A 15,236-nucleotide genomic window follows, 5' to 3' on the forward strand; every position below is an offset into this window, starting at 1 on the left:
AGTCCGGTCCCACGGCGTCGGATTCGGGTCTAATATTTCACCATTTCGGATCTGGTTGGCAACCTAAAATCGACCCGCTGCGACACGGACGTTCGATTTCATTGGTCCAGAATATTTAGCCTAAACCCTAAATCCTTGCAGCCAATGGAAATGCACTATTATTCTGCTTGGTGAATTGGCATTCATACTTGATCTAAAACCCTTTCCCTATAAATATCTCTGCTTCTTCATATTCGCTCTCACAGCGAGGGTTTTGCGAGTCCTCCTCGAGTCCTCGCCCACCAAAACCCTAGTCGCGCTGTGCTACGGTCTTGCCTCCCATCGACATCTTCCCGTGTTCGGAGAGGGTTTTTAATCAAAGGCGATGAGCTTCTTGTTACGTAGGTCCGGCTCAACTGCCATCTTAGCGTCGCGTCGAGCCCTTGCTGCTCTTGTCTCCCCGGCGGCGCCCCGTGTCCAGCCACCGAAACCTGCGGGGTCTCCCTGGGATTCTGAGATCGTAAACGGAAGCCCCTTATTTGGGTGCTGCAGATCTCAAAAGTTTGGCTTTTGTGATGTCGGCCGCAGGGAGTTCCATTCGTTGCGCTCGCTAGGCTTCAGGGCCACTGACATCGCCTGTGCTGAGTACGCCTTTGATGACTATTATGAAGAAAAGAAAGAGAAGAGTGCTTCAAAGAGTGGGGAGGAAGGGCTGGAGATCAGCAAGCTGGGAATTGCACAGGACATCGTTTCTCAACTTGCAAAAAAAGGGATCACGGCACTATTCCCTATACAGGTCTCACGCTTTCCATTTTAAATAACAGTGGTTTCTAATGATTCGTTCTAGTACCTTTTTTTGTTGCTTTTCTTTTTTGCTTGTAGAATGTGGTTGACTAATCATTTGTTTAATTACACTTATTGGCTTGTTCATGTATAGTCAAATGTTTTCTGGAAGTACTCAAAATTTCCATGATTCAGCCCATGCCTGGATGAGAAAAGCCTAATTTAGCAAAAAAAAAAAAGATTGGTTCTTAAACCCTGATATGTAAAGTGGGCATTGAGAGCTTTTGAATTTGCAAAATTAATTTTCTGAAACGACCTTTGTTTGACTTAGTTTTCTACGTTAATCAAGACACTGTTTTATTTTTGTGTCTTACTATCATATCAATGCACTATTTTTGTCATAGTTCTTTATTGATGTCATGAGATGCTTATTTAATTAATATGTGGTTTTGTTACCATTCATCTCACACAATGATATTTTGTCGAATAGAACCTTTTTTTTGTGGTTAATGTATTTTTATTTTGAAAGAACCCTTCTTACTCGTATTTTGTGGAATATTGTACAATACAGTTTACTTTGCGCAAGGTAAATATATTATTAAATGTCTAGTGTTATTTTGTCTGACATGTGAACACTAGTTTTAATACTAATATACAGTATTTTACTAGCTTAATTAGTAAACCAAGGATTATTATAAGTGTATTCTAATAAACAAAACAAAGTTTGATATGTTGTAGCATGCTGCATAGTAAGATTCTATTATAAGTGTATTCTAATGAACAAAACAAAGTTTGATATGTTGTAGCATGCTGCATAGTAAGATTCATTATAACAATTTATTCAAATGAGAAATTCAAGGATTATATGATTTCTAAATTCACGTCTCTCTGATTCTATTACATTAATCTAGATAAAAATTGCTTTGCCAATTTGAAAAGAGAAGCTTATACCTTGGGAAAATATGCTTTTAGATTCTAGAATATGTATATATATTTTGAATTGAGCAAGATGGAATTTATGATAAGAAAATATTGTAATTTGTGTACTTATGCATAAAATGATGAATCATATGTTGGTGAAATTACCAGGGCCGGCCCTGACTTTTGGGGGCCCTTGGGCGAAAAGAGAAAAGTGACTTCTTAGGAAAAAAAATTTACTAACTTACAATTTGAACATAATTTAATCAAAAAACTTGAAAATCAATATATTTCATTTAAAATATGGTAAACTACATACAAAATTTATTTCTCAAGATTCTTCAAAAAAAATGCAACACCATACGAAATATATTTCCTAAGTTTCTCCAAAAAAGTGTTACCTACAAATAAAAAAAAATTAAGTATGATTAAAAATCCTATATCTTCTAGCATTTTGAGAAGTAAAATCATCAATAAGGTTTTCAAAATCAAAATTTTCTAATATCTCATTTTTGATACATAAAATTGTCAAGACATTTACATTCAAATCATTATCATCATTCTCTCTCAATTCTTTATGCTCATTCATTGCATGATTATGCTCATCATTTTCTCTCAATTCTCCCCCCTCATTGATTGCATGATTATTTAATTCTTTTTTATTACTCAATTACTACTCATTTGTTACATGATCATTTAGTTCTTCTTGACTTTCTTCTTACAATTCATCAATTGAATTTTCATAGCTTTAAAAAACTTACGAAGAACACCTTTGTGAGTTTTAATAATTTGTTCCACTCTTTTTCTTTTGTTTCTTTTTTGACTCCAAGATTGATATTTTTTTAGAAACATGTTTGTATTACAAATTTCAAGTGTAAAAATAAAACACACAAAATTAGCAACAAAGCTAACAATGAAACAAACGCAAGCAGTAAAAATAATAGTCAAAGAACAATAAAGGCTAGTTTGTGCTTGAAGCAATCGATATAACTTATTCTATGATGATTAAAATTGGGATGATTTATTTAAACTCTTTCAAATCCGTAAACAAAAATCATAAAATATTGACTCCAATATAATCTTAAAAATCAATATTGAATATTGACAATAAGAAAAAATATTGATAAGTAGGTAACTTAGGTTGTAAGTTTATATATTGATGAATGATGATCTTGATGAAACTAAAATTAATAAATTAGAAGAGATTCAAATGAGAAGAAAGGAGGAAATTAACGTTCAAGATTCATTCTTTACTCTTTAGAGTCTTATGACTTCTATAAATAAATTAATCAAGAAAGAATTGTACCAGAAATAAAATCTTGGAAAGAGAAAAAAAAGATCGTTTACCTTTCTTTTTTTTTTTCTTTCTTTTCTTTTTTAGTTTTTTTCTTAAATTTTAATAGAAAATATATATATTTTTTGGACCTTTATCAAAACAATTCAACAATATATATATTTTTGGGCTTTTATTAAAATAATCCAATCAAATATATTTTATAGATTTTTATTAAAACAATCTAAGTATATATAATATATATATTATATATGCATGTCAAATTTGGGGCCCCTAAAAATCGGGGGCCCTTGGCCATCGCTCCCGGTGACATGCCTCAGGGCCGGCCTTGGAAATTACTTGAACCTCGATTTACCAAGCATTTTTTCTAAATTATGATATTTATCTATGTTGGTCGTACTCTACACTATTGTGTAAAATTAAGTGTGACAATTACATATTCATTAAAGAAAGTAGCTTTTTAACTGTTATCATAATAAAATTATGTGACACATGGTTCTAGAGTTTCATAGAACAATTTTGGCCTGATAAATCATGATACGTGTGAATATGCTCTATCAGCCAATGTCTTGTTGAGCTCATGTACAAAGATGCAAAATTTTATTAGTTATACTGCTCCTGCTATTTGAAGAATTTTACTTGTTTTCTTACTTTTCATGTTTATTTGTTTGCTATTAAAATTGAGCAGTGTTCCCATTGTTACATCTATTTTATATTTTTCTTTGGATATTTGATTAGAGAGCTGTTCTTGAACCTGCGATGCAAGGGAGAGATATGATTGGCCGTGCAAAGACAGGCACAGGGAAAACTCTTGCTTTTGGAATTCCAATCATGGATAAAATTATACAATTCCAGGCCAAGCATGGGTAGGTTCATAATCCAAGATGGTAGATTCTCAGTTTATTCATGGTTCTATGCATGCAAATATTTTATTGCATATGTGATCTGATTTTTTTCCCTGATTTTACAAACATCACTACTTCTACTGCCATGTCTGATTCTATGTTGTGTTCTATTTTTGTAGTCGTGGAAGAAACCCTTTGGCCATAGTGCTTGCACCAACCAGAGAGCTTGCTCGACAAGTTGAGAAAGAGTTTCGAGAATCTTCCACTTTGGACACACTGTGTGTCTATGGAGGCTCTCCAATTAACCAACAGATGAAAGCACTTAATTATGGTGTTGATGCTGTAGTGGGCACTCCTGGACGAGTTATTGATTTGCTGAATAGAGGCGCCTTGAATTTGTCAGAGATTCAATTTGTTGTACTTGATGAAGCTGACCAAATGCTTAATGTTGGATTTGCTGAAGATGTTGAGAAAATTTTGGAAAGGATGCCATCAAAGCATCAAACTTTGATGTTCTCTGCAACTATGCCCCCTTGGATTCGGAAACTCACACAAAAGTTTCTAAACAATCCTGTTAACATTGACCTTGTGAGTTTAACAGTTCAACTACAAATCAAGATGTATTCTTTTTGGTTGTTAGTTGATTTTCTTTGAGGCAATATCAATATTTGTCTCTCTTTTGACTAGTATGAATACCTTTGTAGGTGCATCCAGGTTCGTCTTCTTTTGCATGTTTATGGTCTTTATTCTAATTTTCTGTACAAGTAAATTTCTGACACTATTTTTGTTTGAAGGGTCTGCACGAAGTTAGAGGTCTCTTAAAGAAGTGAAATTTGAATGAAATGCATCCTAAATGACCTCAAAGCAATCTAAATATTTCATAGAAGTAGGCTGTTATAGAAATTTATGATAGTACAAGCTAAGTTTACTATAGGATGCTTTAGAGAGAGGCTGGTAGTTGGGATATCCCCTTATCATCAAATACAAGAATGACCCAGTTTGTCTGCAGCATTTTTTATGTCTAAAATATAGCAAAATGTCTGCTGGATTTTATAACTATGATTTATATTGCTTTTAGTTGTATTGACATAAAATGTTTCATTTGGTATATTTTTTATCTGTAGGTTGGTGACTCTGATCAGAAGTTAGCAGAAGGAATAACACTCTATTCTATTGTTACGGATAATTATTCAAAATCATCAATTCTTGTCCCACTAATTAAAGTAAGCTATAAATCAACTTATCAATATTGCTACATTTAAAGTTTAATTAGTATTTGAATTATTTTGGTTCAATTGTAAATAACATCTTGATTTCCTTGTAGGAACATGCAAAAGGAGGTAAATGCATAGTATTCACTCAAACAAAACGTGATGCAGATAGGTTAGCTTATGGTATGGGGCGGAGCCTCCCTTGTGAGGCGCTCCACGGTGATATTGCACAAAATCAGAGAGAAAGGACACTAGCTGGATTTCGTGATGGTCGCTTTAATATTCTGATTGCTACTGACGTTGCTGCTCGTGGTTTGGATATACCAAATGTTGATTTGGTCTGCACTTTTTCTTGTTCGCATGTTACTATGCTCTTATTAAGAAAGCATGCCCATTCCCTAATGTTTGATCTTCTTGAAATTTTTGCATATGTTAGATTTTCCATACCATGAGAACATGTCCCACAAACTGTCTTCACAATAAGGCCACTAGACCTGTTCTTGGATAGTCTAGAGGTAGAGCTAAAGCATATAAGAAGAGTTGGTGGCTTCATAAGCTATTTAGGTTAAAGAAGTCATAGTTTAAGACATGCAGACTTTCAGAAATAATGATAATTTAAATATCTATGGAATAGCTAAATTCAAGGTGATAAAAAATTATTAAAATTGCAAAAGTTTAAAGTATAGTAAAAGTTCTGTGATAGTTTAGGAATTAAAAGTTTGGAGAAGGATATTAATTGAATTGCAAAAGCTACAGAAAGGAAATGTAGAGACTTAGGCAATGGTAGATGCATAAAAAGGTTCTCATTGATTTTAATGCAACTAAGGATAATTATTCTTATAAACTATGTAATGAAAACTTTACAAATAATTTGATTTTGGAGACTAAAAGGTTCTGAAGATGGAATTATAAATTTGTTCTTTATAGTAATCAAGTGAGGTTAAATAAGTTGTAAATAAAATAAAGGCATGTAAAATTGTGGGGCTAGATGATATACCTATTGCCGTTTAGAGTAAAGTGTCTAGGAATAATTTAGATAATTGAATTGTTTGCTAAAATTTTGTGAATTAAGAAGACATCTGAAGAATAGTTTTTAGTATCTATTTATGAAATCCTAGGAAAGAGTAAAATGAGTGATTTGAATTAATTTCTGAAAATCAATTTAATTATATCATCTGAAGATCAACTACAATATCTATTTATTTGATAATGGAAAAATATAGAAAGGATTTGCATAGGAATTTATTTATTTAAAAATATGCTTAAATTTGTAAACAACTATTGTGGGGGATCTTTGAGGAGAAAAGAATTATCTTATTGTTTATTAATGCCATAGATGTTATTGGGATATTGTCATTCTTGGTGTTAAAAGTTTCTGGGAGTGTGACATATCTTTCTATAGTTATAGTTTTACTTCAAGGGACAGTTTTAAGCTCCTACCTTTTCATATTAATACTAGATGAGTTAGCTAATTATGCTGAAGATAAGCCTCCTTGGTGGATGTTATTTGCAACAAAATTATGTGTTATTTAATGAGACAATTCCATTAAATTTGAAGCTTGCATTATCTGATTTTAATATAAGTAGAATAAAAACATAGGCAAATATTATGTATGGATCCAAACCCAATGGCATAGGAGTATCCATATAGCCAATTCCACTTAGTGGAATAAAGGCTTGATTGGTGTTGTTGTAGAATAAAAATTAAATATATGAAATGCAATTTAAGAAAAGCATTTATGAAATAATTAATGATGAATGGACATGTAATCCTTGTATTCTTAAATTGTTTAGGTATCTTGGTTAGGACATATATTATTCAGCATTAAGAGGGTATTGATTAAGAGATAATTACTTGGATTAAGATGATTGGTCTAAATGGAGGAGAGCTTTTGGAATCATGCATGATTGTTATATCCTTTCTAGATGGAAAATTTTATAAAATTGTCATACTATGTGCCTTATGGACGAGAGTGGTGATTGGATAGAAAACAATACATACAAAAAGTCAAATGAGTAGAGATGAGAGTGTTAAGATGAATATGTGGAGATACCATAAAAGTTAAAATAAAATAGTAACATTTAAGATAAATTTGATGTAGTTCTAATAATGATAAAGTGAGGAAAAAAGATGTTATGGGCATTGTTCAAAAATGACCAGTTGATTCTAAGAATAGCTAAAATCTTTTAGAGTGGAAGGTGTAAGCTGAAATTTTAGGAATAAATAATATTTTTCATTAATTTTAATAATATTAATTATATTGCTTTACAGCTGCATGAAGATGATAGTATGGTTGCTAGAGGGAACATCTTCAGGAATGTCATACATAGGCTAATAAGTTTGATATATCTCTTCATATTGTGTTATTTTTGTTTATGATATTCCAGATGTTTGTGCGATTTATCTACTACAATATTGCTGATCATTGATCTTTGATTTTATAATTGCTCATATCATTGTATTGCTAAATTGATTTAGTATCTTAAATAATGTGTGCCTAGTGTTCTTTCCCACTGTTACTAGTGGAATTCATCTGATTGTGATGGCTACCTCTGAGAGTGAGGCCACAGTTTCTCTTTCTTCCTTCGTCCTGTACTCCACATAATTTTGTAATGGCTAGGACCCTTTCCACAGACACAGTTGATCCATGTCATCTTATTTATAGATTAAAGTGTTAAGCAATTAGGAAAGACAAAAAAGCTAATGCAATAGAGATGAGAATATAAGATGATGTGTGTAATTATTGTGAAAGATAAAATAAAACATACTGCTACTATACTATTATTCAGAAGTAAATAGGTATAGCCCCAGTTGATGATAAAATGTGAGAAAATAAATTGAATTACCATGGAAATGTTCAAAGGATGCTGATGAATTTTATAAGGAAAAGGCTAGTAGTAATAAAAGTGATTTGTTTGAATAAGTAATTATATAGCGTCATATAGAGTTTCAATTGGTGGATTCTTTACATGGCTTGGTGATGACAATTCTTCTTTCTCTTCCCTTAGTCTAGTTGTTTTTTTTTTTTTACTTTTGTAGTGTATTTGATTATGGAGAAGCATACTAAAATTTTTCTTGATTTGTTGTTTTTTTTCTTTGGTTAGGTGATACACTATGAGATGCCAAACACAACTGAGTTATTTGTTCATAGATCTGGTCGAACTGGGCGAGCAGGCAAAAAAGGCAGTGCAATTCTCATACACACGAATGAGCAAAATCGTCTAGTTAGAGGTGTTGAACAAGAGATTGGGTGCAGGTTTGTTGAGGTATGTTATTACTTGCACTCTGATCTTTAAACTTATTTGAAATTTCCTATGTACAAATATTAAGAATCATGATTAATTTTGTTAAGGTTAAAACATAGAGGAAAATCTTGAAAAGAAGTATACTTTTGTGTTAGTCTTTAGACCCATTGTAGCTTTTTTTTTAAAATTTAATATTGCCTATTTTCTTTTGTTCTTTTCCTTGGGGCTTTCTTCCTGGTTTTTTAGGGACACACAATTCAGTATGGTTGTGAATTGCTTCTCTTCTTTACCTTCCCCTCTTTTTCTTTGCTTGTAGCACAATGTATTTTCAATGCTTATTGCATCTAGTTAGTATCTTGATAGCTACTTATGAATACCTCTGCCTATTTTTGTTTTTTTTTGTGTGTGTTTGGAGTTAAGGCCCTAAATGTCTTTGTGCTTAAATTTGTTTTGTTTAGTTATCGTGACTTCATCCATTTTTGGTTTTTTTTAATTTCAGCTTCCAAGAATTACAGTTGAGGGTGCGGGAGAAGACTTCAGAAGCATGGGCGGTGGACGTTTTGATTCTTATGGAGGTGGTGGTGGTCGGATGGGTGGTTCAGGCTTTGGTCGTGGCGGAAGCACTGGTGGTTCTTATGGTCGTTCCCGTGGTTCTGGTGGACGTTCAGACAGTTTTGATGACTCGGGATCAGACCGTTTTGGTTCCTTTGGTGGTTCCAGTTTTGGTCGATCTGGAGGTTTTGGCGACTCTGGTTCGGGACGCTCTGGCAGTTTTGGGGGCTTTGGTGGCTCCAGTTTCGGTCGATTTGGAGGTTCCAGTGACTCTGGCTCAAGGCGCTCTAGCAATTTCGAGGACTCCGGTGGTTCAAGTTTTGGCCGTTCTGGTGGTTTTGGCGGCGGCAGCTCTGGTTCAGGGCGCTTCGGCAGTTCTGGATCTGCTCGACCTGGCAGCTTTGGCAGCTTTGGTGGAGGCTCAAAGAAGGATGACAGCGACAGTGGTTGGCCCGGAAGGTCTTTCATGAGTTCTGATTAGGTCAGCAGTAACACTATCTTTGTTACTCATGGGATCAACTTGTCACGGATTCATTCTTCTCCCCAGTACTTAGTGACACAAGTTGCACTAGCTATCGCATCTAATCTTCAACTTAAAGGGTTTGTTCAAGTCTGGAATTCCACTTTCGATTCATTTTGCAGTGCCTGTACTGCTGCAATAGGTTCTTCGAAAGGATTGCCACTGCCTTGTGCTTGGTTGAACGAAGATATATAATCGTAAAAGTATGTTAAATAATGTTTCTTTGACTCAAACATCTGTAGGTTGATGGTGATTTAGGTTTCTTTTTATCAGGTAAGTGCCATGCAGTATCTACTCTCAAATTCAAGTTTTGTAGAACAAATCAGAAGAAACACAACAAATACTCTGATATCATAATATGTTTATTGGATTATGGAAAGAAAGTGCTCTCTGTTGTGTCCTATTTTATTTTAGTAAGCATCTTTAATTGTTTTAGGATATAGTATTTAGATTAAAGGAAGTGAAATAATAATAATAAAAATAATACTAGATGTTCATGGGGTTCTCACACAGTAATATATTATTTACACATGGATATGTTAGATCAAGATTTAGGCGGCGTTTGATTTAGAGATTTGGGAATGAGAGAATGGATTTATTTTCAAATTTTATGTTTAGTTGATGGGAATGGAATAAAGATTTTGGAATGAAATTTAAAAATTTGGGTATGGATGAAATTCATCCCTTTCTTTGGATTTTGATGGAATAAAAATAAAAATTAAGTTTTAGACAAAAATATCTTTAGTATATTTGTTTAATTTTTTTTCCATTTCACTCCCTTTTCTTGTTTTTTCATCATACTTTTTCTCTTCTGATTCTCTCATCATATTTTCTTTCTTAACATATTTTCTCTCTCATCACACATTCACTATCATTTTTTTTCTGCATTCTCTTTTATCACACACATTCTTATTATTTTTTCTCTTCATTTTTTTTATTTTTTCATTATACTTTCTCTCATCATTGTTTCTCTTCAATATCTCTGACCATACTCTCCCTCCATATTTTATCTCATCATATTTTCTCTCTTTATTCTCTTCCATCACTCCCTCTTTCCTCATTTTCTCTCATCACACACATTTTCTCATCATTTTCTCTCTCTTCATTCTCTTTTCAATTTTTCATAATACTTTCTCTCTCATCATACTTTCTCTCTTACCATACTCTCTCTTCATATTTTCTCTCATAACATTTTCTCTCTTTTCATTCTCTTCCATCACACACTCTCTTCTCATTTTCTCTCATCACACTTTGTCTCCCTTCATTTTTTCCCATCACACTTTCTCTCTCATTACATTTTCTCATCATACTTTCTTTTCTCAATCTCTCATTTTCTCTTATCACACTTTCTCTCTCTTCATTTTTTCCCATCACTCTTTCTCTCTCAACACACCTTTTCTCTCATCATACTTTTTCTCTTCTCAATCTCTCCTATCACATTCTCTCTCCTCATTTTCTCTCATTACACTTTTCCTCTTTTTATTTTTTTTCATCATATTTTCTCTCTCATCACGCTTTCTCTCTCATCATATGTTTCTCTTATATTCAACTTTATCTTTTATTTAATATTTTCTCTTATTTTTTTCTAAGAGTAAAAAAGAAAATTTAAGTTCATTCTGATTGAAAATATTCAACTAATTAAATATTATTTTTAAGAATGATATCCAAACTTATACTTATTCTCATTCCACAATACTATGATGTTCATTCTCATTCTGATTCTTAGGAGAAAATCAAATGTCATCTTAGTCTTCGGTTCCCTAGATTGATTGTTTTTGTTGAAGCTTTTTCTTAGGTAGGTGGTTATTTTAAAGACGTCCATCATGACTCATCAAAGGTTTACTCTCTTTAGCTTAAATATTATATTCTTTTTTTTTAAAAAAAAAATTAATACTAGATACCCTAGAAAGCTCATGAATAGGCAAATTTATTCGTGATATTTAATATTTACCAAATTGATGAATTAGAAGTGAATTAGTCAGACAGCTTGGACACTTGGATTTGTACATCGTTCAGATCATTGAAGATCTCTAAAAGCCATAACAGGCATCAATTTCTCAGCAAACTCGATCAAATCCTTCTGCTGGTGCTCACTCGTATGAGGAAGGCTCGACCGTAACAGATCGACAGGCATCTCCCTCCTCATTGCTATAGTTGCCTCAGAGACAGGGATGGCATCTTTTGATGCCTCGTCGAGTAACATTTGCTGAATGTTGTCGTATTTACGCCGGCAGTACTCGGTCAGAAGCCTGAAGAAAGCGTCGAATGATTCCCGCCAAAAATTCCACTTGGATATGCTGTAAGAGCCTGCAGCTTGACGGTCCGACAGAAGATGAGTTGCCCGGTCAAGAACAGATTTCACGACGATGGTGGCTCCGTCACCGGATGCGCTTCCAATCGGGCGAAGAGGCGGTTGTTCAGTTGAACAGACCGCGGCAGCAAGGCAAGCGCTGAGTGCACTTAAGTCCATATTGTGCACACATAAGGAAACAGTCTGTGCTAGATTTTCTATTGTCTCTGATGAACTGGAGTCGGACGACCGCCCACCGAATATGAATCTCAAGTGCCGGAAAACAACCATGCAGACTACTCGCGCGAGGTTACTTCTGGGGTCGAGAAGTTGAAGATAACGTGATATGAGTTTCCGGCCCTTGGCAAGAGAGATTATGCGAAGTAAGACACTGTCATCCTTTGGATTGAGACCAGAATAACCAGCTCCACTAGGTCCCAGTGGATCAACAAGATTAAGTATTGCTGCAAGTCCATCCAGAGAAATCTGCCTCCTCCGCCGCAGTTGTAGACCGCCATCTTGTGGAGGATTGAACTGTAAAAGCCGATCGATATCATCTACATCAAGGAGAAGGGAGATACCATCTTCAATGGTGATTCTAGCAGCTACAAGTGGCTCCTGCTCCAGGGATTTCATGGAAGACTTCGAGGAAGGCATGTCAACTTCAAGAAGAGGATGAGGTCGGTGAACTGAAGAGAGTGGAACCTCCCTGACTGCATCAACCTGAAGATGAGCATGTGATTCACTACTGCCACGCGATCGAGAAGGCAAATCTTTTAGGCTTCTTGGACAAAAATTGCATTTCGGCCTTCCAGTTGATTTCTTTGCAAGACAAGCCTGGTGGTAATAATCAGTTGTGTATGGATCGTTGTTGCGGCTTGCTGCATTTTGCATCTTCAAAATGCTTTCTATTTCTTCAGATGTCATGTACTTTGATCTAATCTGTGGCCGCCTGTTATCGACCTTCATGTTTCCAGTATCAGAAGACTCATGTGAAAATTGAAAATGGTGCTTTCCTTTTTGTGATGCTCTGTGTCTATTGTCTCTTGAACCAGGCACGCCAATATCTAGATCAAGCTTGTTCCTCATTTGCGAAGGGGAACCATGAGAGTGAAACAAATTAGCCTGCGAGTGAGAGAAACAGAGATGGTATGGCTGGAGTTGTGACAATCTATGTTGTTGATGCTGCAATAATATCTGTGAAGCTACCAAATTGCTCGGCAGAGACAATTGATGCCGAAGCATGTTAGGAGACATATCGTCACCCGAAAATAGACCAGTATGATTCAGCAAATAGTCCCTTGCCCAACTGCTCGTAGTAGGATTATGAGCTACTCCGCGGGCAATGTCATGAGCATAGTGCAATCCACAAACCGATCTTCCCAAGAGTTGCTGAGGATCAGTGTAGGAGGCAAGAGTCGGGCCAAGGAAGTGTACTCCAGTATTAGCAGAGGGAATGCTTAAATGCTTTGTAAGATTTGAGAACGACTGAGATGGTTCGCCATGAGGATCATAGGAAGTGAAAAGTGAGCTGGCTGAAGGGGTTGATTCCTGAGCGTATTGCTGCCTCTGCTGCGGCTGAAAGGTTTGTTGATAATGTGGCTGCTGAGGATCTGATGAAGCTCTGTACAATGGTTTTGATAAAGAAAGCTGAGACGATGGCGGCCGTGGTTGTGACCGCCATCTCTTGCCTTCCTGAACATTTTCAGCATCTAATATTCGCTGATCAATCCAGTTTAAATAGTCTTCATCCTGTGTCCAGTCTGCAGTAGAAGAACCTACAACCCAAAAAAGGGGATCAAGTACCAACAATATTGTTGATAAAGCCACAGAGATGCAAAACTTTTTCCGTATGAAGGAGAACGAATGGATCATGAACTTAAGCCGACACTAAGAAACAACTGAGGCGAAATGAGAAACTACTTACTTTCTCTAGAAAAAGATCCTCTATCACCAATAACTCCAGGAGTCCTTGGACCACTGACCACTCTGTTTAACTGTTGTAAAAATTGCAAAATATCGATTAGCAAGTAAATAGAGAATAACAGTCATGAACAAAATCATGACAAAGGGCTAGCTTACACTATTCAAATAGCAACTAAAAATAATACTAAATTTAATGAAAGATGCACTAAATCCACAAGGAGCACCTATAAAACAGGATTTGCTCAATGCAAAATATGAGCCAATGGATGCAATTCTAAGGAGAATGTGATACAATGATCATCATACATTACTGAAAAATGTAGTATTTGGCCGGTGTCTCTGGATTTGCCACTTAAGCTACCAGGATGGTGTTTATGACAAAATGAATGGCTGAGCATGTCAATCTAATTGCAAGTATTCATTATCGGATAACTGAACATCTTACTTTAACTCTTTATCTGTCGTTTTGGAGGGGGGAAAAAAGTAAAACAAATCTCCTATTTCTTTATAAACACATTTTCAGTAAGCAATAGGTTATCCTGATGATCTTACAAATGCATCAATTAAACAACTAGGAAATGCAAAAAAATTATGATAGGTAAACCAACCTTTGCAAAAGTGCTCGCAAGGTCATCGCTATCAGATAAATAAGCTAACCCTTCAACCTGCATATAGAACAAAAGGCCAACAATGAGAATTTTCACTTGGAAAATGATTAAACCAAATATTTGATTAAATAATTTTCAATGACAAAAAGGGAATCTTCCACATGTAGGAAAGAGTTGACATGGGAACTAAAGTGAAGTTTAATATAGCTATGGATACAAGAATCATAAGATTTGATCCTAAGTAAATCAAGAAGTGCAGAAAGTATGTTTTATAGCAGACTCTCAGTCGAGACTATCATGGCTTCTCATGGTTTTTGTAATATAAGTGAAAAAGTATGGAAAGTTAGTCCTATAGAAATCTATCACACAGAAAAGCATTGTCTATGCTGAACTTGAGTTAAAACTCAAGGTGGCAAATCTATGTAAATGTCCCACTACATTGTAATTTGGCAGCTGCAATATCGTGTATGGTGATATTATCATACCATACCAAAAGATGATTCGGAGTTGTTGCCAAAAAACATGCCACACAAGAAGCACAACTGCACAAGAGCCCTTGCATGCAAAGAAATTCATTCCCTTTTCAAAACCAGCAAGATTATGAGAAATCAACACAATCCAATGGAAAAGAAAACACCATGAAATAAATTATTATGTAAAAGAAAAAGAGTGCATGTTTGTGGAACATCACTCGTTCATCAAATAGTTCAAAATCAATGTGCCAATTCAATCTTCATAGACATGTTAAGCAAATTGATAGCTACATTTGGTCCTTGCAGGTATCAGATTCTTTTTGACATGTTTGTTAATTGTACTGTCAAAAATCAATTAATATGCATGCACGAGAAAGTGAACATCAAAGACTATTAGGTTTTTGGTTGTAGTAAAATAAATAACTATATATTTTGTTAAAAAGATGTTGAGGTTTGTCTTTCAGTGGCAAGAGTAGAGAAGAAAGAAGTTCAATTTACTGAAGAAAGAATATTTTACACTCCAGTGACACAAGTATGAACAATGTAGAGTTCTATTGCACTGAGGTACCTCATTTGCATTTTGTGCTCCAG

General features: G+C 34.8%; 2 protein-coding genes across 2 annotated transcripts in view; one reads left to right on the forward strand and one right to left on the reverse strand.

The window, feature by feature from the left end:
- The first annotated feature begins 242 nt into the window (after positions 1 to 242).
- LOC122040630 (DEAD-box ATP-dependent RNA helicase 9-like) lies at positions 243 to 9,661 on the forward strand. The gene is made up of 7 exons (XM_042600016.1): positions 243 to 775; positions 3,713 to 3,840; positions 3,999 to 4,407; positions 4,944 to 5,042; positions 5,144 to 5,368; positions 8,136 to 8,297; positions 8,776 to 9,661. Exons 1-7 carry the CDS (start codon positions 365 to 367, stop codon positions 9,307 to 9,309), a joined length of 1,968 nt encoding a protein of 655 aa, XP_042455950.1. The 5' UTR covers positions 243 to 364; the 3' UTR covers positions 9,310 to 9,661.
- A 1,624-nt stretch (positions 9,662 to 11,285) lies between these two features.
- LOC122043512 (protein PAT1 homolog 1-like) overlaps positions 11,286 to 15,236 on the reverse strand; it is a 26,089-nt gene continuing 22,138 nt past the window's right edge. Inside the window, exons 2-5 of the mRNA XM_042604144.1 lie at positions 15,214 to 15,230; positions 14,173 to 14,229; positions 13,566 to 13,635; positions 11,286 to 13,416 (exon numbers count right to left, since the gene is read on the reverse strand). Coding sequence (XP_042460078.1) covers positions 11,366 to 13,416; positions 13,566 to 13,635; positions 14,173 to 14,229; positions 15,214 to 15,230 — 2,195 coding nt within the window. The 3' untranslated portion in view covers positions 11,286 to 11,365. The remainder of the gene's footprint in view (positions 13,417 to 13,565; positions 13,636 to 14,172; positions 14,230 to 15,213; positions 15,231 to 15,236) is intronic.

Source organism: Zingiber officinale, chromosome 2A (assembly GCF_018446385.1).
Source record: "Zingiber officinale cultivar Zhangliang chromosome 2A, Zo_v1.1, whole genome shotgun sequence".
NCBI classification, from domain to species: domain Eukaryota; kingdom Viridiplantae; phylum Streptophyta; class Magnoliopsida; order Zingiberales; family Zingiberaceae; genus Zingiber; species Zingiber officinale.

Excerpts from the sequence above, each read along its gene's own strand:
- LOC122040630 (XM_042600016.1), top strand. The coding sequence starts at position 365 with ATGAGCTTCTTGTTACGTAGGTCCGGCTCAACTGCCATCTTAGCGTCG. Across the intron at positions 3,841-3,998 it reads CAATTCCAGGCCAAGCATGG|TCGTGGAAGAAACCCTTTGG; the intron begins GTAGGTTCATAA and ends CTATTTTTGTAG. Across the intron at positions 5,043-5,143 it reads TTCTTGTCCCACTAATTAAA|GAACATGCAAAAGGAGGTAA; the intron begins GTAAGCTATAAA and ends ATTTCCTTGTAG.